The sequence below is a fragment of the Eulemur rufifrons genome, chromosome 16 (genome assembly GCF_041146395.1).
Source record: "Eulemur rufifrons isolate Redbay chromosome 16, OSU_ERuf_1, whole genome shotgun sequence".
NCBI classification, from domain to species: domain Eukaryota; kingdom Metazoa; phylum Chordata; class Mammalia; order Primates; family Lemuridae; genus Eulemur; species Eulemur rufifrons.
In genome coordinates this window covers 85,275,488-85,298,553 of record NC_090998.1, presented here as the reverse complement: position 1 = coordinate 85,298,553, position 23,066 = coordinate 85,275,488, and the positions used below count along the sequence as shown (strand labels likewise).

The 23,066-nt window shown below is 51.4% G+C and overlaps 1 protein-coding gene across 1 annotated transcript in view; it reads right to left on the bottom strand.

Annotated features, from left to right (window-relative positions):
• Positions 1–580: 580 nt before the first annotated feature.
• Positions 581–23,066, bottom strand: part of ISX (intestine specific homeobox) — a 43,527-nt gene continuing 21,041 nt past the window's right edge. The window contains exons 5-9 of the mRNA XM_069491256.1: positions 16,164–16,258; positions 15,009–15,314; positions 3,583–3,734; positions 1,763–1,879; positions 581–829 (exon numbers count right to left, since the gene is read on the bottom strand). Of these exons, the coding sequence (XP_069347357.1) occupies positions 581–829; positions 1,763–1,879; positions 3,583–3,734; positions 15,009–15,314; positions 16,164–16,258 (919 nt within the window). The remainder of the gene's footprint in view (positions 830–1,762; positions 1,880–3,582; positions 3,735–15,008; positions 15,315–16,163; positions 16,259–23,066) is intronic.

Sequence of the window (23,066 nt, the reverse complement as noted above, 5' to 3'; positions counted from 1 at the left end):
GTCAGCACCACCCTTTGACCAGCCTGGATGGGACCCAAGCTGTTCATCCCTAATTATGGAGCGCTAGTAGCTGCTCAATGAATGTGTCATGAAGCACGAATGAATGAATGCACGAACAAGCAGCCTCTCTTGGCCTCCTCTATGCCTCAACGCTCACCATGGTTCACCTCACCGAAGTAAGGGTCAGAAGGGCCCTTAGAAATCATCTTGTGCAACTGCCTCGTGTTACAGACGAGGTCCAGAGGGGGTGAGTCACTGGCTAGAGGTTGCACAGCAAGTTAGAGGAGACACAGGTGCAGGAGGACAAGCTCCCTGGTCCAGAGCTCATCCTGAGGCCCCATCCAGCCTGTCTTCTGCACAGGAGAGCAGCTTTGGCCAGGAGAGATGGGAGCTGTCCTTTATCATTGACTTCGCTGCTGAGCCTGGTGCAACCTTCCAGCAGGCGGGTTGAGGGTAGCTTCCTGGGCTGTGCGCCGTCTTTGGATTGTGAGATCGGTTCCATCTGAGGCCCAGGGCACATTTGCCACCTGCCTTCACCTGGAACGGAGAGTGGCTCATCTGGGGAGAAGACGTCCGATCCCTATGTTGAAGTAGCACAGATGCTGCCCCATTTGGGGTGCAGAGGAGGAAGGATGCACAGTGTGGGGACGCAGGTCTGCTGGACGAGAGGGCTGGAGAGGCTGTGTCTCCCATGGGTCTCCCATGGGTGCCATGGGAGGAGGGTGATCTGGGCAGGGAGCCAGGCAGAGGCCGGCTGACCTTGCGCTGGTGGGCAACGCCCCATGGGAGGAGCCGGCCTGTGCAGAGCAGTGGGCATCAGCATGGGGCCCTGTCACAGGAGAGGTCAGGAGAGAGACGTGAGTTCTCAGTGTCACCCCGGGCCATCCCTGCAGCCCCCAGCCATCCCCCCCACGGCTTGGGCAAGTCAGGGTGGGGAGCGTGACCGACCTGCCCTGGTTTGCCCAGGGCTTTCTGGGTTTAGCACTGAAAGTCCTGTGTTGGCCTGTGCAAACCTGGATGGTTGGTCACTGTAGGTTTGGAGAAGTGCATGACGCGGGGTCTAAGGAAACCTGCTCCTGATCCTGCCACATGCGGCAATTGTGTTATGCAGAAAAGTCACTTTGCTTCTCAGAGACCAGCTTCTGCATAAGCAAAAAACGAGCAAATGAAAGATCCTGCCTCACAGCGTCACTGTGGGTGTGTGAAGACCTTTAATCCGGGGGCAGGGCAGGACTGTCTGTTCTGTTTGCTGCCTGTCCCCAGCGTTTAGCATCCGGTGCACACCCAGAAATGTGTGCTGTCGCCATGGGCGGCTAATATTTACGGAGCACTTCCTCAGGGCCAGCACTCTGTGTCTCAGTCATTTCATCCTTATTGTCCTCTGAGGGTCAAGGTGACTCCTCCAGGCCCTACCTCGGGCAAGTGCAGAGTTGGGTTCAAACCCGGGGAGTCTGGCTCCACAGCCCACGTGTCCAAGCTCCGAGTACTGTGTTTCCCGTGACCCTGTTTTGTACACTGTGAAGTTTTGCAAAAATATTACAAGCCCCTCCCTGGAGGAAGGAGAAGCACCATGACTGTCATTCACGGAAAGGACATGGGGACAGAGAGAGGTGGCCTCCTGCCCCATGCCGTTTCTAAAAGAATTTTCCTTGCACTTTTTACTGTAGGCAGAGCCTGAGGCATTTCCTCACATCTGGGTCTGGCCGGGATGTCCCCAGACAATGGCTCCCTCCAGCCCCACCTTGAGGACTCAGCTACTTACGGCCACGTCCGGATTTGTGGGCAGGGTCACGTCGGCCTCGCGCAGCTGCTGCGTCGCCCCAAGGCTGCCAGTCTTCTCCTGCTTCCGCCACTTGGCCCGCTGATTCTGGAACCAGATCTGTGGTTAGGGAGAGCGTGCGGATCAGCAGAAGTGTTTTTCTCCATCTGGCACCACCTGCCTCGAAGGCACAGTAACGACCCCTTCCGAGGATGGCACTTTTCGGTTTGTAAAGCTCTGTGGCCTCCAGGACTTCTTTGGAGCTGGCGGTCACCCTTCCGAGAGAGGACCGGGGTTGCAACCTGCAAAGCCTGCAGGGCCGGGGGGACCTGCCTGCGTGAAGCAGCTGGGTGCCTTGGGTTGGGAATGGTAGGGCCTGTGTTGAACAGAGCCTGAAGGGACAGCGCTCAGCTCTGGGCAACAGTCCCCACGTGCACACGTGAGTCCAGGGTTGTAGGTTCATCCAATTTCCAAGGTGGAAATATCGGTTTTTATGTGGCAGCTTCCAAGTTTTGGAATACTGTGCAGACCAAATAAAAGCCATGTGTGGGTCACCAGCAGGCCACCAGTTTGCAACCCCTGTGGGCAGCTCCTCTTAGTCATGAGTGCCCTGATGGTCCTTGGCACGTGGCCATCTCCTGGGCGGTAATTCTGCCGAGGCACGTGTTAGATTCTGGGCTCTCCGGCAGGCACAGGTGCTACCCACTTAGCTGGCGCCTGATTCCACATGGGAAGGAAGAGGGGAGAAGTCTACAGGGTTGGTCCTTAGCCAGAAGGAAAGGAGGTTGGAATAGAATAAAGAGTGGAACGGTGGCCTGATTTTGAATTAGAATGAGTCCATCACATTTGTGAAGAAAAATGGAGTGACTTAGAAAACTGTCCTATAGCCACAATTGGAGCTGGTGGAATCCCGCATGCTAGATGACACTTGCAAAACTGGGAATGAGTGAAGAGGCCAGGATGTGCCCTTGGTGAGTGACAATGGGCTACTGTATCTCTAATCATGCAGGAAGCAATAGGCACTCTGGGGACAAGAGATTACAGATGACAAGTTAGGCTGCTGGTGTTTAAACTGGGTCTCTGACCATTGGTCCAGGGTCCTTGCTACTTCTGTGCTGCCTCCAAAGTGATACCTACGTGGTCTAGATCAGGCGTTGGCAAAGTGCAGCCTGCAGGCTAAGTCTGGCCTGCCACCTGTTTTCAAATGGCCCATGAGCTAAGAATGGCTTTCACATTTTTAAATGGTTAAAAAAACTGAAAGAAGAAGAATATTTTGTGACACAGGTAAATAATACAAAATTCAAATTTCAGTTTGCATAAATAAAGTTTTATTGGCACCTGACCATGCTCGTTTGTTTACCTATTGTCTGTGGCTGCTGTTGTGCTACCACGGCCAGGCTGAATAGCTGCTGTGACAGTGACTGTGCACCCTGCAAAGCCTAACGTCATTACCATCTGGCTCTTTACGGAAGAGTTTCTTGACCCCTGGTCTAGATCGTCAAGACCTATTTTGTGAATGAGGCTGAGTGGTGAACAATGTTCTGGAATTATCACAGGGTGGGGAGGAAGGGCACAGGGCAGAGATCCATGGTGGTCACCATGGTGCCACCTTGCCCCTTTCTACTCCCAAAGGGGAAGAAACTGTCTTGTAACTATGGTGGCCTCATTTCTTGGAAAATAACGTTTGGCTGTTATGACTGTGCCCACGGGACAGAGACAATGGAAACTGTCAGATGGGGCAGCCCGGGAGGGCCGGGGATACCTCGCATCTCCCCCAGGGCCCCAAGGGCATGGAGGCTGGGGCTGAGGCAGGGGCACTGTACCTGCACCCGGGCTTCCGGGAGGTTGATCCTGGCTGCCAGCTGGCTGCGCACGTGGATGTCTGGGTAGTGGGTGAAGTGGAAGATCTTCTCCAGCTCTTGCAGCTGCTCCGTGGTGAAGGTGGTACGGACCCTCCGCTTGCTCTTCCTCTCTTCTGCACGGGAAAGGGTCCCGGTGGGGTCAGTGGCCTTGGTGTCAGCACCTTAGTGGGGCTTTTGTGCTTCCTTGTTCTACCCTTTCAACCCCTGCTGACACTACTGAGTCTTGGTCCCTGGCAAATCCTCTCTGATTGTGCCTTTCTGCTGTGCAGCCGCCTTCAATGACCCCGCCTTGTCTACAGTAGGAGATGGCAAACTATGGCCTCCAGGCCAAATCCCGCCCACTGTCTGTTTTTAAATAAAGTTTTATTAGAACACAGCTTCTCCCATCGGTTTGTGAATTAGCTCTGACAGCTTTTACACTGTAACGGCAGAGTTGAGTCGTTGCAACAAAGACCATATGGCCTGCAAAGACTAAGATAATTACAATCTGGCCGTTTGCAGAAAAAGTGTGCCAACCTCGGTCTACAAAGTAAAGGCTGAGCTCTATAGCAGTCGAGGCCCTTGGCAGCCTGTCTCCAACCCACCTGTCCAGCCTCAATTGTGCTCAGGGCCAACTATGTCATTGTGGGGCCCAGTGCAAAATGACAGTGTGACACCCCTTGTACAAAAAGCAGGCAAAAAGCTTTTTCCTTTCTTCCACAGTCTCTCTCTTGAACTGTCATGGTGGGTTTTTTACTTGCTATTTCATGTCGTGCTCCCCTGAGGGAGCACAAGGACTCCCACAGGGTATGTGCAGACCCTCGCAGGGACCCGGGGGGCCCACCATGAGACGTGGGGACCTGGATGCCCAGTGACGAGACTTGGCTCCACCCTGCAACTCCCTGCCTGACCTGGACCCTCCGAGAACCCGTCACCCCCTTCGCCTCCCAGGATGGAGGGAGGCAGAGGTCGCTGGGCAGGGGCAGGGAAACGGTTGGCCGAGAGCCCATCCCAGGGAGGTGGGAGGTGGTGAGAAGGGCACTGACTGTGGGGTGAGGCACCCAGCCCCCGGCACATGCTCTGCTGGCACATTGGGTGTCACTAACCAAACACGGATTCAAACACGCAATTGTTAAGAATTTCAAGGTGGTGACCGTAGGTGTTCAGCCCACTCGCAGGGCTGCCTTCCAAGAGCCCTGTGCATCTGCGTGGGTCACACACACACCACGAAGCCAGCCCTGCCTCCGTCACCCTGTCAACCCACACACCTCACTTCATTCAAGTTGGGCTACTTACCGTCTCTGCCACACGCCACGTGTGTGCTCATCTCTCTGGTTTTTCTCAGGCATCTCCCTCTGTCTGGGGTCACCTCTTGTCCCTCATCTGCAAATCTAATTTCTACTGGTTCTTCAACACCTAAATTCATTCTTCTAATCTCCAAAACTTCCTTCCTAATCTTTCCAGCCCTGGGTGATCTTTCTTACTGCAAGAATTTGATTCCACTTGTTAGTTTCATCACTCCTTCATCCATGTTTTTGTTAAGCACATGTGTCTTTGTGCCAGGCACGACACGAGGCAGTGTGCCGTAGAAATGAAGACTCGGTCCCTGGGTGGAAGCACCTCATCGTCCGGTAAGGTGGGGGATACGGACAGGCTTGCACGTGACCTAGAGTGCACGGTGATTGTGGCTTCAGCAGAGGGAGGTGGACATGTATTTGGCTTTATTTCCCAGAACCACCTCTTTTCTGGGGCCAGTAAAGCCCTCCTTTTGGAAACTATTCCTCCCACACACCAACCAAGTAGTTGTAGTAGGAACTGGATTGGTCCAAGGGTGGGGACCTGAACTGGACCTATCAGAATCCATCCCTGGAATTTTTTGCAATAGAACCAGGAAGGAGAATCAAACTCCCCTAGGGATGTAATGGTGGCAGATGTGAAATGTGAGATGAGGTCCATCAACCACCATCTTTCTTGTCATGCTGCTGAAGTTGTTCGCAGGGAGAAGGCATGGAGTCAACTATGTGACCTATTTTGGTGGGAAGCTGCCAGGGCATGTTGACAGATTAGACCTTGGCTAAGGGACAACTCTTCAGTTTTGGCTTGAGCAAAAGGATAGGGGTGTGTGTGTGTGTTTATGTGTTTGTATGACAGGGAAATCAGGTGTTCCATGTGGACCTGTTAGGTTTGAGATTTCTATTGGCTAGTCAAACAAAGCTATGCAATAGGCAGATGCTTTTATAGGTTTCAAGACTGAAAACCAGTCAGCTGAGTTCACGTTGCAGATAGACCAATCACAACGAAGAAAGAACAGTGGTCCTTGAATCTGGCCACAGCAGGGAGCGTAAGAAGGATCACGCTGCTGGCAGAATAGGAGCATTAACTGGCATTGCCTACAGCTCCTGGCTGGAGCCAAGTGACCGTGGACGTTGGAGGAAGGACCAAAACAGAAGGTAGGGGGTTTGTTTTCCTGACCACGAACTTCTGTGGGCAGAATTGCAATTCTAGTCTTAATTTGACCAAAGACAGTCTATGTGATACAATTTTCAGAACTGTAGGAAAAGCGCAAACCCTTTCCTCAAATCACTTTCCCTTCTGGGGCCCCGTAGAATCCCTATAATTCTGCTCGACTACCGTGACTCTCCTGATTTCTTCCTCGTTCCTATAAGAAAAATCTGCTCTCAGAGAATGATTGAGAACCTAGTACTTCCTGTGCCTGTCTCAGGGTCACTCACACTCGTGCTCGGAGGACCGAAAAGCTTCCAGGGAAGGGAGCCCACACGTGCCTGCTGTGTGAGCCCCCCGAGGGCAGGGACTGTATCTGAGACTAGCTCAGGAACTGGCGCCTGGTGGGAGATTAACAAACATGTGCTCTAAATGAATAAATGTGAAACCCAGGCTCTGCTCTCAACCCCACGGGACAGAGAGGACATTTCCACGTGACTTGTCTGAAACATACAATGTCAGATGTCACATGTCAGGACAACTGGCAAGAGCCGAATCTGCCACGAAGGAGAATATTTATTCTATTTTTAGAGCTGGTGGGGGTCTGAGCTCCAGCTGAGGTCTCCTGGCTCCCACCTGGCCCACTTTCTTTTTTTCCACAAATAAGAGAGGTAAAACCACCCCAGCTGTGATTGGGGTAGACACTCAGTGAAAAATAGATTTCATCTGTGATGGTTTAACAACTGAAGAGATCAGCTAACCTTGTGTATTTTGGTGCTTATTAATGATCCTGCTATCCTTGGGTAGGAGAAAACCCACTGAGCTGGATGTCAGAAGACCTCGGCTCTGCCCCTGGCTCCACTCTACAACTCGGGCCACACTTTATTCACTCTCTGGGCCTCTGTCTCCACATCTGTAAAATGGAGCAGGAGAGAGGGGTTGGATGGTCAAGTCAATACGGCCAATCCCCCTGCCATTCCGTAATCCTCCCTCTCTTCGGGTGGGCACAGATGGCTTGAAAGGCCTTGCCCCAGGCCTGCCCACAGCAGCAGTTTGCTCCATGTCAGGGAGAGGACCAGAGAGGGGACATTTCCTCTCTGGGAATCCACCAGGCCCAGTTGCGTCTATTGTGGAAATGGGATTTCAGGTCTGCTTTTGGTCTCACTCCTCCCTGCCACCCCTCACTTTTGTTGCTGGTCCATTTTTATCCCCTCAAAGTACTTTTGCTCACTTTTGCTGCCCTTGGCAGCTTTTTGGGAGTCACAGACAGAGAGGTTTTAAATGTCATTACCCACTAGAGTGAGAGGTTGGCTGTGGAGCCCCCTTTGTAGGACGGTTTCCTCTCTGCCTCTCCTTCTCCACCCTCCTTCTCTCCCTGAGTCCATACTGCTTGTTTTAAATCTTTGTTTTTTCTTTTTAAAGAGATATTTATTCTCTTTTTAGTGCTGGTGACGTGTTTAAGGCATAGAACTGAAGCCAATCAGAATCATGTAGAGAGAAATGGCAGGTGTTAGTCCATTGCCGAGAGCTTGGCGAATGTCTTCCCAGGACCTGGCTCTAGCAGGCACTGAGGGCCCATCTGCAGGAACAAGCCATGCCTGGCAGCATCTCATTCATTCACTCACTCATTCACTGGGTCAGCATTTTAGCTAATAGGAAATGATACAGTGCTGTTCTACAGGAAGTTGCAAACAAAATCACACACGGGGAGATTCTAGGCTGGCTGGGAAAACTGAGGCGTCCAGGACAACATGGAGCTGAGATCCCTCTGGGAATGGAGAACTGAGAGAGCGCGCAGGGTGTAGAACCAGAGCACAGGAGGTGAAACAACATGGAGAACAGAGGATTAGAAACGGAAGGGCGATTATAACAAAAATAAGCCACCTCCTCGGTTTCCCCCAGAAGGATACTCAGGCAAACAAGGTTCGTGATTAAGAATAGACTCCTTAATACAATAATGATTTCAAAGCTTCCACTTGTGTAAGGAAGGGAGCAGCTTTTAAGATATATATGTCTTTCCCCTATGCCCAGCAGGGCTGGAAGAGCAGGATTTGGAGGGAGGTGTAGTAGGAAAGGATCTAAAACCCTTCCCTGCATAATAGCCTGACTCTGACTTCAGGGAGAGGGGGCTTCCTGGCAAATCACGCTGGTTAGAAAAACATTTTTTCTCATTAGCTTTGAACTATACATTCTCAGGGTAAGTGTTTGGCCTCGAGAGATGATGATGATGATGATGATGATGATGACGCTGGTGATGGTGGTGTGTGTCTAACAGCCCCAGTGATCTCGCGAAGAATAGAGGGGTGCCTAAAGTTCATACTGGTGGGAGATGGAGGCTGAGCCCCAAACAGCCCAACCTGCAAGGCTCAGACTGCCCAAGCCCCTCCCCACAGATTGACTGTGGCTTCTTGGGGTGTCAATACTCAACACTGAATGTTCTCATGCAGCCCTTTCTGGGATGGCATTCCAAACTGAAGAGCCCCAAGCTGGAGAAACATAAAAAGGGGTGAAGAGGAGAGGAATCCCAGAGCTGACATCACTCCCTGTGGGTGGGGCCTCTGACTTATGACTGGAGAGACCAGAAGCCAGAGCAGTTTTGGAAGAGACACAGACTTGCACCTGGGGTCAGGGAAATGAGGTTAGGATCTGAGGCTGGACCTCATGAAAAGTTGGGAAAAGTTTAACTCCTTAGAACTACACTGTCCAATATGGAAGCCACTAGCCATGTGTGGCTATTTAAATTAAATAGAACAAAAAATTCAGTTTCTCAGCCACACTAGCCATGGCTTAATAGCCACATATGGCTAGTGGCTGCCATGTTGGACAGCACAGATACAGAATGTCACTATCATCGCAGAAAGTTCTGCAGAAACTACCTTAGAAGGTTTCCCACTGGATTCTTAAAAAAGTCGTATTCTGGGTCTAATTTTAAGTTTCTTTCTGCATTGCAATTTCCTCCAATTGCCACAAATCTCTGGAGAACAAAGTATCCAACAGGCATAGTGTCAACTTTGATGGCCTTGGGGAAACTGGAAGTACAGGGACGGCAAGAGGAAGCGAGGACTGCCCCACACTCACCTCTCTGCGGGTGCCTGGGGAGGAGGATACGCACGGGAGGGGATGGTGCCCAGGAGCTCTGGTGAGCACTCTTAGCAGAGTGCACCCGACCACGCTCCACAGGATGAGGTGGAATGGGGAAGAGCAGTGTCCAAGGGGTGGCTCAGGGAGGACGAAGTCCCTTCAGCTTTCCCACCATATGCAGGAGGAGGCTGCAAGGGGACCAGGAGTGCTGATGCTGGGGTTACGGACCACAGAGAGTTACAAGAGAGAAGCAGGTGAGAGAGGGCAGAACAGCATAATATGGAACAGAGACGAAGGTAGAATGCAGAATTTTGGAAGCAGAGGGACCTCACTAGACAAGAGGCTGGAAAACATGAGCTCATTGATGTAGCATGCACGGGACCGGAGCCTCCAGCACTAGGAGGGGCCAGGGTGTTCTTGGTCCCTGCTTAGAGAGGACAATATTCTGAGGCAGGATGGATCATCCCGGAAGGAGCACTGGATTGAGAGTGAGAAAATCCTTGAGTTCCCGTCCAGGCCTGGCCTCTCTCTACCAGGTTCTTGGCAGAGAAGCTGCGACCAGGTGATCACAGTGCAGCCCACCCTCTGCAGCCAGGAGTGGGCCTGCAGGGGCTGTGGGGACAAGGGATGAAGGCGGCAGGTACCTGCCACCCCTCTCAAGTTGCTCCTGTCCCATTATTAATGGTGCGGGTTGTGGATCACACTTCAGTGGGTCTTCAAAGAGAATGAGTCAGCAGAACTTAATTAAATCTGAGCCTTTTAGCACATCGATCATAAGAAATACACAATTTACACAGGTGATTAGGCCACCTAATTATGAAGCGATGTTTCTCTGTGCTCGGCTCCCTCCCTGAATTGCTCCTTCTCTGGGGTCTGCTAATTGGCCCTGGCTGCGCAGCTAAGGGCCGGGGTTGGGGGGTGTGTTTGCCATTGGACACAGTCTCTGGAAATGCATCTTGTCCTTGTCTTCCTAAGGCAGTGGGTTCAAGGAGGGGGTTGAGGGCACCCTTTGCAGGGGGGTGGTGTGGGTCAGGAATCTCCCCGGGGCTGACCTGTGCTGGCCTGGTCTCTCTAGTCAGGCCACAGGCTTCCCATAGCTCCCTTGTGCCTACAGGGCACAAGGCACGCTCCTTAGCATGGCATTCAAGGCCTTTCACATCCTACCTTTCTAGCATCATCTGTTTTCTTCCCCCTCTTCATTTCTGTGACTTTAGTCCCACCTGACCATTTCCAGATTGCCCAAACTGGCCACAGCCTTGTATTCTCCAGGTGCTTGTTCTCACTACTCCCTAAGTCTGGAATGCCTTGTCCTCTGTCTTTGTCTAATGAACTCCTACTCATCCATCAAAGCCCAAAGCCATCAAATTGTTCTCTTTGCTAAAATACATACAGAAAGCCGACCCAAGTGGCAAATATGCAGAATGCCCAAATTAGAGACACACAAAGTCACAGGGTCCTGCAAATCTGGGGAACAGGCCAGAACACCTGGCTGGTGGAACCATGTGTGTTGGGCTCACAAAATATGAACAACGGCCTTCTTACAAGGAGTATCTATCTGGGAGAATAAACCTCTTTAAGAATACACTACTGATCTGAAAGCAAAGAAACTTGAGAGTTTCCTGTATGGAGACTGAAATGACCTATGCAGAGTCCGGAGGCCCCTGAGGTAAGGAGCCAGCATCCCAGCGTGGAACGGTGTGGCAGAGGAGGGGGATCAGCAGAGAGAAGACTCCAGACCAGGCCCAAGCACACACCGTTCCACCAGCCACATGCTCTGGCCTAGGCTGACCTCAGTTGTTTGGAGGTGGACTTCTCACTCAAGCTTGGCCAGTGGGGTCCCTCCTCTGTGGCTTTTGGACATGGGACTTTAGAGAGCTTGAGGACAGTCACTGGAGGCTGATGTCACTCTGGGAGCAGTTGGAAGCCATTTGGAGAATGCCAATGAGCAGTGAGAAGGGGGTGAGCCCGCGCAGAGAGACACAGCTGCAGAGCCTTGATGGTATATTGTTGGTTCTGGCTCCCAGCACGGCTGAAGATAGCTTAACTTTCCCTGGGCTTAGTTTTGGAAACTATTTCTCAGCTTTCTTCAAGGCAATATACTTCCCTCTCCATTTTAGCTAACCTGGGATAATTTTTGTCAATTGGAACCAAAGAGTTCTCATGAATGTTGATCATTGTATACTTTCCTGTCTAAAACCCTACAATGGTTCTTTACTCCCCTTGGGATACGAAGCAAAAATAAAAATCTCCACTGTGGCCTCCAAGGCCAGTGTGGGGTGGCCCCTCTGGCTCCCAGTCCACACCTGGGACCCTTGAATATCACGTCTGTCAGCAGGTCCTTGTCCTTGTTGCTCCCTCTGCGGAATGCCCTCCCCTGTCACCCTGCTCAGATTGCAGCTGCGCTGTCACCTCCTCTGGGAAGCTTTCCCTGAGCTCCCGGACAGACCAGACCTCCGCTGGGTAGTCCCTCAGAGCAGCACACCACGTCTCCCCGGCACAGCCACGGTGGTACTTGCACTTGCATTAGTTATTGTCTGATGGCCCCTCGTCTCCTCTGCTGGACCACCAGCTAGCCGAGGGCAGGCCGTGCTGTGTTCGCTTGTTACACCATCCCCAGCTCCCAACTCAGTACCTGTGCTGGCTGTCAGATGGCTTTGCCAATTCCTTGACACTCCTCCTTTCAAATTCTCCTCCCCTTGAGTGGGCCCAACTTAGTGGCTCATTTCCAAGGAAGAGAATGCAGTGAAAGTGACGTGATGCTACTTCTCAGGCCAGGTCATCAAGGAAGCAGTCCCCCCCCCCACCCCGCCCGGCGATCTCTCTCTTGGATTGCCCACCCTGAGAGAGGCCGTTCTGGGAGGAGACTCAAGCAGCACGTGGAGCCCCTGCACAGGGAGGGACTGAGGCCTCCCTCCGACAGCGGGCACCAGCCTCCCAGCCACCGAGTGAGCCACCTCGGAAGCAGATCTGTTATTCCAGTCCAGCCTTCAGATGACTGCAGCCCCAAATAATGGCTTTCCTGCAATCTCATTAGGGACCTTGGGCCAGAGCCATCCAGCTAAGTCACCCCCAAAATCCTGATCCATAGAAACTGAGTGAGACAGTAAATATTTATCGTTATTTTAAGTCACTAAGTTCTGGGATGATTTGTTGTGCAATAGACATGCCTGGCACCCAGTAGGTATCCAGCAGCGGTTTGTTGCATGGCTGGATAAAGAATACAATGGATATATCAAATTTAAATTAGAGCCAACACTTTAAGCCTCTTTCTCCGCCCATTCTGTTTCTGCTACTCTGACATTCTGGGCCCTGTGGCTAAGGCTGATGCTGTCAACGCCTGGCTTCCACCCCTGGACCTTTCTGCCCTCCAGATCCACTTCCTACCACCAGGGTTTGTCTTTGTGGGTGAAAACCTCGAAGAATTCTGAGGAGTATATTTGCTCCATTTCCCAAAGAATTTGAGCTTCAGTTACACACGGCGGTGGCTGGTTTAATAACACACCCTTTATTCATTGCCTCCCCTTTCTTGTATTGTTTCGCGGCTCTCCTGCTGTTGTTCCTTGCACGTCTCAAACCCACTACTTGTGCTCAGGATCTTTCCCCAGGGTCTGTTTTCTGGGTGAGCCCACACTGGTACGAGGCTCTGCCTTGGACTTTCTCGTGCTCCCGCAGGGGCTAAGACTGAACCAGGTTCTCAACTCCGTCATGTGAATAGAACCAGCCTCCGGGTGTCCCTGAGCCCTGTAGGAATGTCCCCATGGCCAGGTTAGTTTGTGGCTTTGGTGGCAGGACTCAGAGATGGGATCCACCGAGGGAGATCAAACCACACTTCTCTTGGGGGAAGTACAAGCGGTTAGCTCCAGGTCCTTCTGCCCTGCTCCTTCCCGCTCTGACGGGAGCCCCTGCGTCTGCCTGGCTGGGAGCCAGAGCTGTTAATCCCCGGTGATGAGACCCACATGGGCCTTGGCCCATCCGTATTATTTGCTTAGAGTTTTCCCAAATAGACTTTTTTGTTTAACTCAAATAAATACATTTGTTTTAAAAGAAAACCCCATAACATGACCATAAATGGTTAGCCAGTCTGTTTTGTCATAAATAGGTAAATATGGAAGTAATTATAATATAGAACTATTGACCTAAACAATCTTTGTGTAGCCCCCAAAGTCATCTTGAGAAGTGCCACTGGGACTGTCACCAAGCCTTTGGAAACACTGAGTTCAGGCATAGTGGGAGACGTGTGGATTTAAACTATGTTCAGGAATAATCTAGAGTGGGTGGTCTCAGGCCAGCAGGTTTATTTCCAGCGCTAACTACTCAAGCAGTTTTTGTGGGGATGTATCTTCTCTTCCTGGTGTCGTTGTATGGTGGGCTCACAGGGTGAGAGTGGGATGGGAGAATTGCCGTAAAGTGCTGCGGGAGCCATAGGGCACTCTGCAGTGTTACTACTGCTATTCCGACCAGCACTTGCTGGGGGCTGCTCTGGGTCCGCCTGAGAGCTGATTGCCAGAATCTTCCACGGAGGCCTAGAGAGTGGCTTCCTTTCTGCTATCAGCGTTGTCAGGCTGGGGGAAGGGAGGGTGCTCTGGTGGGAGAGACCAGACCCCTCTCTCTCCCACTGAGACACAGAGGGGGATCATGGATTTATACAGCTGCGGCCAAAGAGGCTCAGGTTAAAACCCCAATGGAATTGCTTCTGTGAATGTTCAATTGACTGGAAGATAATGAACTTCCAAAAATTAAGCTGGGGACCCTTTCCCGGCGATAGGCGCAGTAACAGGGAAACCGCCAGCTGCCCGTGTGCCGGGGACTCTAGCCCTCCTGGGTCTGTCCCCTGCCTGCAGTTGAGCGGGACCCACCCCACCAATCAGACCCTCCTGTGGGAGACTCACCCGGCGGAGGGGTGGGGCCCTGCACATGACAAGGGCTCCCTGAGCTTCCTTTCCAGCATTTTCCTGGATTAAAGGGGTGAAAATGGGGAGAGAAGTGGGAACCTCATGGGAGATATTCCAGGCTTGGCAACTGTCAGGCTCAAATGGCCTTTGAGACATCACCAGCTCCGACATTTCTTCTTCCCTCACCCCAGCCGTGTCGCTGAGGACGGAGCTGAGTCTACCGTGTGCAGGGGCTTTCCGGGGGTCCCACAGCAGGCCAGGGCAGAGCCGAGACTCACATCTGGGACGCCTAGCAGGGTGTGTGTATTCACCTCAGTGCCCTAATGCCACCTCCCTCCCTTCCTCAAGGTGACTCTCAAGGAGGGCCCTGAAATCTATCTGGTCACTGTTGTTTGGGGACATGCCTTGGGCTGGTCAATGGCTTGGGGAAGGTGATCAGGGTGGGCAGGTGTGCAGGCTGAACTCAGATGATGGGGAGAAGTTTGTACTGGATCTTAGCAGGGGTTTTCGGGCAGCCAGAGCCGGGCCCTGGTTGTAGGTTCTCTGCTTACCAGCGGTGTAACTTGGGGACATGGTCCACCTCTTCCCTTTCACACACGAGCTTCCTCATCTCTCCAGTGATGACAATGACAATCATGCCTTTCTACTGAAATTAAAGGACAGTGCCTGCCACATCGTCAATGCTGAATAAATGGTGACTAGCATTCTCAGCTGGGGCCTGGTCACCCGAACGAGCCCGGGTCCCTGCATTCTGCACCTAACTGAGCCTTGGTGTCCACATTGAAAAAACACAATTCTGGGTTAGACTGAAAGGAATGGAAGGCAACCAGCTCAGAGCCTTAGCATTCTTAAAATTTTAGAGCCTTAACATTCTCCCTCTGAATTTTCTAGCCCTCTATTCTGTTGGTACGGACAGAGCAGCTTTCTCTCTGCCCGAGCCCAGCCGGGCCTTGGTGCCCAGGGAACAGAAAGAAGTGATCGGAAGACACTTACCCTGGGGCTGGTCCTGTGGGGGCCTCTCCAGCCTGGAGCCTGTGGCCACTGCTTGCCGAAGTCCCTCTCCACCTGCTCCTTCCGGCCTGACCGCGTCACTCCTCTTGGAGGGCCTCCTTAGGATGGCCTCGATGGAGAACGACAGGCCCAGCTTCTCTGGGGCCTCACAGCACCCCGAGCTCTTGCTCTCCATCCCCCTGCAGGGAGCGGGGCCCACCTTGGCGCACTCGGAGGGACAGAGTCGGGGCTCTGGGTGGGCCCAGGACGATGGCAGTGGGGGGTTGCGTTCTTCCTCCCCTGAACCTCCTGGGATCAGTGGGGCACGTGGAGGTGGAGAAGGAAGAGTCTCCAGTAGGGTTATTCAAGTGGGATTCTGTCTCCACAGCGGCTTCCATGGACCACTTGAAAACACCCCTGGGACCAAGGGGACAGACCACAAGGGAGGAGCCGGAAGGTGCTGTGTCCTGTCCCACAGGCTCACAGCCCTCGCCAGTTTGGCGTCAGACACTTGTCACCATTGCTAAGGTGGGCTCAGTCTTCCAGAGAAGGGTCTTCTCAGAGGCAGTTACTTTCATAATCATCAGCCTAGGCCAGTGTCTCTGAGGTCACTGCCCAGGGGGGACAAAGAAAAGAGTGAGAGACAGGAAAGGGCCTGGAAGGAGGAGGTCTGTCCCTAGAGGAGGTCTGGAGGCCGCATGTGCACCTTGGCCGCTTCTCTGGCTTGTGGCCCTTTCCTGTGGGCTCTGGCCAGCCTCTGGGGGGCTCTAGTGCCACCCTTGGGCTCCAGGCGGCTGACCAGCCCTGGGATGCACTGAAGCTTGAGGGGTCTTCCCAGAAGCCCTCCTGGACCTCCTTCACTTCTGCTCCTTCCAGACTCCAGGAGGTGCCTTCCGGCACATCGGCTCTCCTGCTGTCCTGCGGGTGGAGGCTGTGGAGGGGGCCCTGGGGTGCTGCGGGCCTGTCTCCTCTCCTCTCCAGGGCTGGGCTGAGCTGCGGGCTCTGATCCTTCTCAGGCGGCTCTGGGCTGGCCCTGGATTTCCTCTGCTCTCTCCATGACCTCCCTTCACAGGTCGAGCCCTCTCTGCATGGTCTGGGGTGCTCTCCCTTCCTTGTGGGGGCCTTTCTTTTTTTTTTTCCTGCCTGCAAGCCGCTTACCTGTCTCCTGAGACAGCACTGAAGGGACCCCTCTCTTGCTGGCGGGAAGCTGACCGTTGTCGATCTGTCCCTGCCAGGAATTCTGCTCCAAATGACTGTGTAACCAAGGAGGAGGGGGCAGTAAAACGGGCTGATAAGAGAGGAAACTCTCCACACCCCTCCAGGCCGGGGATGCAGGTGTCAGGGGACAGCAGTGGCAGGAGGCAGGGGGGTCCGAGGATGGGTACCAGAGGCCCCGAGGAGGGGGCTGTCTGGGGACTTGGCCAGGCCCGAGCAGGAGAGGGGAGGTGGGGGCAGAACGGCCAGGAAGTGCACCCGGCCCCAATAAAATGTGTTTACTCAGCTAGGAGAGTTTATGGGTCACACACAGGCTGGGGGCCGGGCCAGGGTGCAGCGGCTGGGTGTCGGCCGCAGGCATTCCCTCTCCGATGTGCTTTCGCTGGCTTGCAAATAGCAGAACAGGAAAGGCTTTCTGACAAATAAAGCCTAAAATCTCGGGAGCTCAACTGCTCACCTATGTCACACTGTGATGCCACCATCCTCTAGTTGTGGCCTCAAAGTTTTCTAGGGAAGGGAAAAGAGCAAAGGAGGGAATTTTAATGAGTCACATGTGGAACTGGTTAATAGAACTTCTACTTGCATTCTGCGGTCAGGATGAGTCATGTGACCCTGCCCAAATGCCCAGGGCTGAACGATGGAGTTTTCCTCTGTACCAGGAGGAAAATGGGCCAGGTTTGGTGGCCTTTACATTACAGAGGCCAGAGTCTCGTAGAAGCCAGGGGCCCTGGCAGTGGCAGTAAAGGAGAGAGGTAAGAAGAGAGAGGGGATCGAGCGCTCTCTGTGTGCCAGGCCCCATGCCAGGGGCTTCTTGCGCACCAATCTCCTTTAATCCACTCAACCGCCCTATCAATTAGGGGCCATTAACGCCATTTTGCAGGAGACACGCCCAGAGAGGCGGAGTGGGGAGCTGGAGGCTGCACAGCCAGCCACTGGACGCAGCAAAGTTCCAGCCCTGGAGAGTCTGGCTCCGAACCCCACGCCCCTCCCACCTCGCCTGTTCCCAGGGACCATCTGCTCAGCCCTCTCATGTCACAGAGGAAGAACAGAGCAGCACAGAGAGACGCTGCCTGAGTTACACCTGTTGTTTGCAGCACCTTGTTCGATTTCCTTTTATTTTGCTTCTCTCTGAGGAGGGCCCGGCCCCGGTGGGGGGGGGGGGTGGGGATCGCCCCCCTGCTGTGGACCTTGCAGCCCATCTCTGCCGAGGTTAGCCACAGCCCTGACATTCCTGCCTTCATTTCCTTTCTCATTTCCGTGTGTGCCCATTCTACAGATATCTCTTGAGCATCGCTGTGTGCCAAACACTCGGGGAATGTAGATGAAGGAGACAGAGCCCCTGCTCTGGGGACTCACCTTCTGGGGTAGGGGTGGGATAGGAAGGAAGGGGGGATGGCTGCGGACACACCAGTGGCACAAGGTGGAGAGGATTAGTGGCCAGTGATGGGATCTTATGGACAGAAGAGTGAGAGATCACGTGGCTGTTTGATCAAGGCAAGCTTTGAAGAAGAGGCACGACAAAGGAAGGAAGGCTGTCGTATACAAGTCCCCTGTCTTAATTGTCTCATTGAATCTAACCCCAAACTCACAAACATACAAATGCTGCTGAGGAGATGCCTTAACCCTGTTTGTTTGTTTGTTTGTTTTGAGGCAGAGTCTCACTCTGTTGCCTGGGCTAGAGTGCCGTGGCGTCAGCTTAGCTCACAGCAACCTCAAACTCCTGGGCTCAAGCTATCTTCCTGCCTCAGCCTCCCGAGTAGCTGGGACTACAGGCATGTGTCACCACACCTGGCTAATTTTTTCCATATATTTTTAGTTGTCCCGCTAATTTCTTTCTATTTTTAGTAGAGATGGGGTCTCGCTCTTGCTCAGGCTGGTTTCGAACTCCTGACCTTGAGCAATCTTCCCGCCTCGGCCTCCCGGGATTGCAGGCGTGAGCCACCATGCCCGGCCAACCTTAGCCCTGTTTATAGTGAAGCAACTGAGCTTCAGAGTTTGAAGTAACTTGCCCAGGGTCCCACAGCGAGGTGTGGTAGGGCTGGGAGTCCAGGCCAAATTCACATCCCTTCTTTTTCCCGTGTACCCTAATGACCCTCAACAGCAGCATTTGAATCGGGCATGGAAGAATGAGCAGGCCACGTGGCGATGACAGTAGGGACAGTGGCTTGGAGCAGGGACGTGTTGAGTCACACAGGTTGCGCCATTACTCATTCCAAGGATGGGAGATTTCATTTTCTCAAGAGGTATTTAGGAAGAGCGAGCTGGAAAGGTAGTTTGGAGCCACCCGTTCATTTATGCATCCACAACATAATTTCTAAGCACCCACTGTGATGTGCCAGGCGGTGATCTCAGTGCCGGGACAGTTGTGATAAACGTGACAAGAGCCATATTCGCATGAAGCTTAGGTGAGCACCAACAGATGATAAACAGGTAACAAATAAATGCCCAGTAGAATTTCCACTTGTGATGCCAAAAGATAAACTAAGGCACAATACAATTTTAGAGTTTCTTTTTGCAAACAGTGATTTAGGAATCAGGCAACCCCAAATCAGAAGGGGGTCAGTGTGGAAGAAGCAGAAGGCATAGGCTTTTATAGAGTGAATGGGGAAGTAATACAAGGAAGATATTTGATTGGTCACAGTTATAAAGTTGCCTTTAAAAAAAATTTTTTTTTTAAGTTTTTTGTAAAGACAGGGTCTTGCTATGTTGTCCAGGCTGGTCTCAAACTCCTGGCCCCAAGTGATCCTCCTGCCTCGGCCTCTCAAAGTGCTAGATTACAGGTGTGAGCCACTGCACCTTGCCTATAAAGTTGCCTTATTTCGTCTTTTCTGTTGGAAAGTCCCGATTTATGTAATTATAAGTTTGTTGGCTGCTTCTTTTTGGTTGAGCTTAAGTTCTGTTTTTCTTGAATGTAGGCATTTACAAGAAATAGCTCAAGTTTAGTTTCGCTTACGTTTGCAAATCAAGCAATGTTAAGGTCACTTACAAGGCCTACCTGGCTTTGTCTGCTCAGAGATTCTCTGTTTTAATTTACTTTTGCAGTGATAACGTTATAAATAAAATAAAACAAGATAATGAGCTAGAGAGAGGCCATTGAAGAGAGATACTTGGATTATTTTCAGATATGAATTTTATCCCGTGGGCAACACAGAGCCATGGATGCTTTTGTGCGAGACGGCTCTGCCATCACCTGAACTGCAGGTTGAGGCGGCGTTGGGAACCCACGTGAGACGGAGGTAAGTTGGGGCTGCGCGAGGGTGTCTGGGAGGGAGTGTGTGTCAGCATGATCTCAGCTGCAAGTAGCCAAATACCCAACCTGAAGAGGCTTCAACATGGGGATTTGTTAATTCATATGGTAACGTGTGCAGGTAGGAGGAAGCCAGGAGGCTTCATCCAGGCAAAATAGCAATGTCAAACCAGGCACTGTCCATCTTTCTTCTCTGCCATCCCCAATGCATTGCTTGATTATATCTTATTTTTAGTTTTTATTATTTAAAAAAGTATTTATTTTAATTGACAAATAAAAATTGTATATATTTATCATGTACAATATGGTTTGAAATAAGTATACATTGTGGAATGGCTAAATCAAGCTAATTAGCACATGCATTACTTCACATAGCTATCATTTTTTTGTGGTGAGAACATTTAAAATCTACTCTCTCAGTGATTTTCAAGAATATAATACACTGTTATTAACTACAGTCAACATGCAGGGCAATGGATCTCTTGAACTTATTCCTCCTGTGTAACCAAAATCTTGCATCCTTTGACTGACATTCCAACATCTTCCCAGCACAGCCCCCCACCCCACCCAGGCAACCATCATTTTATTCTCTGCTTCTAAGAGCTCGACTTTTTTAGATTCCACACATAAATGAGATCATGCAATATTTGCCTTTTTGTGTGTGGCTTATATCACTTAACATAATGTTATCCAGCTTCATCCATGTAGTTGTAAATGACTTCTTTTCTATGTGTACATATACAGAATTTTCTCTGTCCATATTCCATGAATGGACACCTGGTTGCTTCCATATCTTAGCTATTGTAGACGGTGCTGTGCCCGGTGCCTCGGTTTCATTTTTAGGCATGTCCCTACACGGCTGGGAGAGGGTTGCTGCTGCTCCAGGCCTCACTCAGGCCCATCTGAAAGCTGAGGGGGAGGGTTTGCTTTTTCCTGCTCTTTCTATTACAGAGGAAAACTCTTCCCGGAGGTCTTCCAGCACATTCCATTTATTTCCCATTGGCCAGGATTGTGTCACTCGCCCCCACTTAAGCCAATCGCTGGCAGAAAGAATGCAATGACTATGCAGTGTCCACTCCCTGAGACTGTGCTCTGGGACAGATTTCCTCAGCACTTTGGTCTCAGTTCCTGTGCAGAATTAGGGTCTTCCAGCCAGGAAGGAGGCAGTATTGCTGTTTGGGGGATGCCAGCCATGTCGGCTTCAGGGTGTACGTGACAGGCAAATGGGCTTTGATATGAGAAGATGGTGCCAGAAAGGGCGTGTGACTGTGTGTATGGGGCACTGTCCTGAGTGCCACAGGGACGTTGACTGCTTACTCTCCTGTGGTGCGTGGGAGGAAGGCAGAGAGGAAGAAACGAAGGAAGGAAACAGACACTCCTGAGTGCCTCGCCCTCAGGTTGTCCTGTAACCCTCCCCTCGTTGGTTTATGGCTGGACCAGGTCCAAGGCCCCCACGTTATGGCATTTAGTGCTCAGAGCATCCATGGGAGGTGGGGCTTGTTATCCCTGCTGCACGGTTGAAGAAACTGAAGCCCGGGAACGTACGTGACTCACTCCAGGTCTTCCTGTCAGCTGCTAGCAAGAGGCAAAGACGCATCTTGAACTCAATCTTTCTGTCACCCAATCCCAAGCTCTCCCCACCACTCCACACCTCCTCTTGGAATTAATTACTTTTCCGTTCTGAGGTTTAGGAAGGAGCTCTCAAAGATGCATCTGTGTGGAGACTTCCCTTGGTTGGATGTTGAGAGACTTGAGGTCTGTGGGGCTCCCCTCTCTACTACTTCTATCCAGAAGAATTTTTGAGGGACTAACTTTCTGTATGCATCTGGGATTCTGTGGTGCTGCCTGAGCAGAAGAGGGCCTTTGTCCTGTAGGGCTAGGTCATGTGGGCTGAAGGGTCAGGGACAATGGCATGAGGATGGCCTATCATGGGATGGCCTGATGAGAGGATCAGGAGTTCTCAGTGGACCCCTAGTCCTTGTACTATTTGCCCTTGAGACCTAACTGCATTTGACACGGCTTTCTGAGGGAACCAAGATGCCTTAATCTGCCATTCTGAACTCACGTTTGACTGATTCTTTTTCACCCTGGATTATGTTGAGAGCATTCAAGGCCCTCCCATAGTCTGCCAGGTCCTTAAGCTCTCTTGCTGGGGAGTGAGATCTTGTCCCTCCAAGCAGGGTGGGCAGATTGTGGAAGTGTCCCAAAAGGGAGAGTGGCAATTCCCAGAGCACAGGAAAGAACATAGAACAACACCCTCTTGGGTTTTGGCAATCAGAGTCTGGACTTGACTCAAAGTTACCTGTCATCCCTCTGGTTGGGCATATTCAGTCTGCTTGGACCTTGAGTTTCGTGTGATGGTTAAAATCCTCCACTTACATCACTGCTTCAAGTCAGTCATAAAATCTCAGAAGACCAGAAAGTCAGGATTGGTGTAGGATCTTCAGGGCCCTACTGAAGTGCTCTGGGGTAGGGCTATTTGCCTACAGATGTCTCCTATGAACAGTTGTGCCAAGAGGAAAAGCCCTCACCAATGGATTTATAAAGCACTAAGTGTTAGCATAGGGCGTGGATCTGGGGAAATTTCCCCCTCAGCCCTTCATTCAGTAAACATGAATTTGGTGCCTACTGTGTGTCAGACGCTAGACTAAGTAGGAGAGATACATGGAAAAAGAGTCGCACGGCTCCCGCCCCAGTGTGGTCATAGATCAGACAGGACACTGACAGTAAAGCGACAGACAAGTGCTAGAATAATTACAAATTACGGTAAGTAGTTCGAAGGAGTCAGCGCTGTAAATTGTATTACAGTTAGCCTTTGTTATTTATTACTGTATTTAGGAGGGCAATTTTCAGGCAGGGACAAAATGGTAATATCCCTTCCACTTTAACCCTTGGCGTTGCCACGCTTAAGGCTACTAACTCATGGTTGTATCAAAGGGTGGGGCTGTCGAGAAAAAGGAAATGGGACTTTCAAATCGCTGGAAATTGCTTTTATGAGAATCTCATGAAATGCCAAGAGACATCTTGGGTTTACTCCCTTACCTATTAGCGATGGGGTTGTCAGCAAATTAAAACTGGCTTTGTTAGTTCATTTCAATTTGGGTAAATGTGGACTTTGTCCTTGTAGTTCTTGGTTTGATAAAGAATGTCAGGAAAAACAAAACAAGTGAACAAAGAAGTAAAATGATTCTTGAATGGTGGCCATGGTGGAGAGCTGATGTGTGCAGAGAAGTTTGGAGACAGCACAATAGTTAGTGAAAAACTCAAATCTAGGGGGACCGTGGCAGTGCGTCCTGTTGGGGGTCAGTTCTTGAGGTTGTGACTCAAGTGATTATTATGCATCGTGAGGATTACGGTGTTCTTGGAAGTCCCTTAGGGATGTGCCTCGTTGAAATGTATGCATTGGTCTTGGGGAAGTCCCAGGCAGCAGGTTTTTCTCTCTCTAGAGGTGGAAGAAATGGCTGTTTTTCAAATAAGTCCTAGGTGAGGCAGTTGGCTTATAGGGTTCATATTTAATCCATTGATTCCCACTCATTGTGGTGAGATGAGAGACGCAGAGAAAGGACCGTCTGAGGGCGTCTCCGAGCTCACGCTCACTC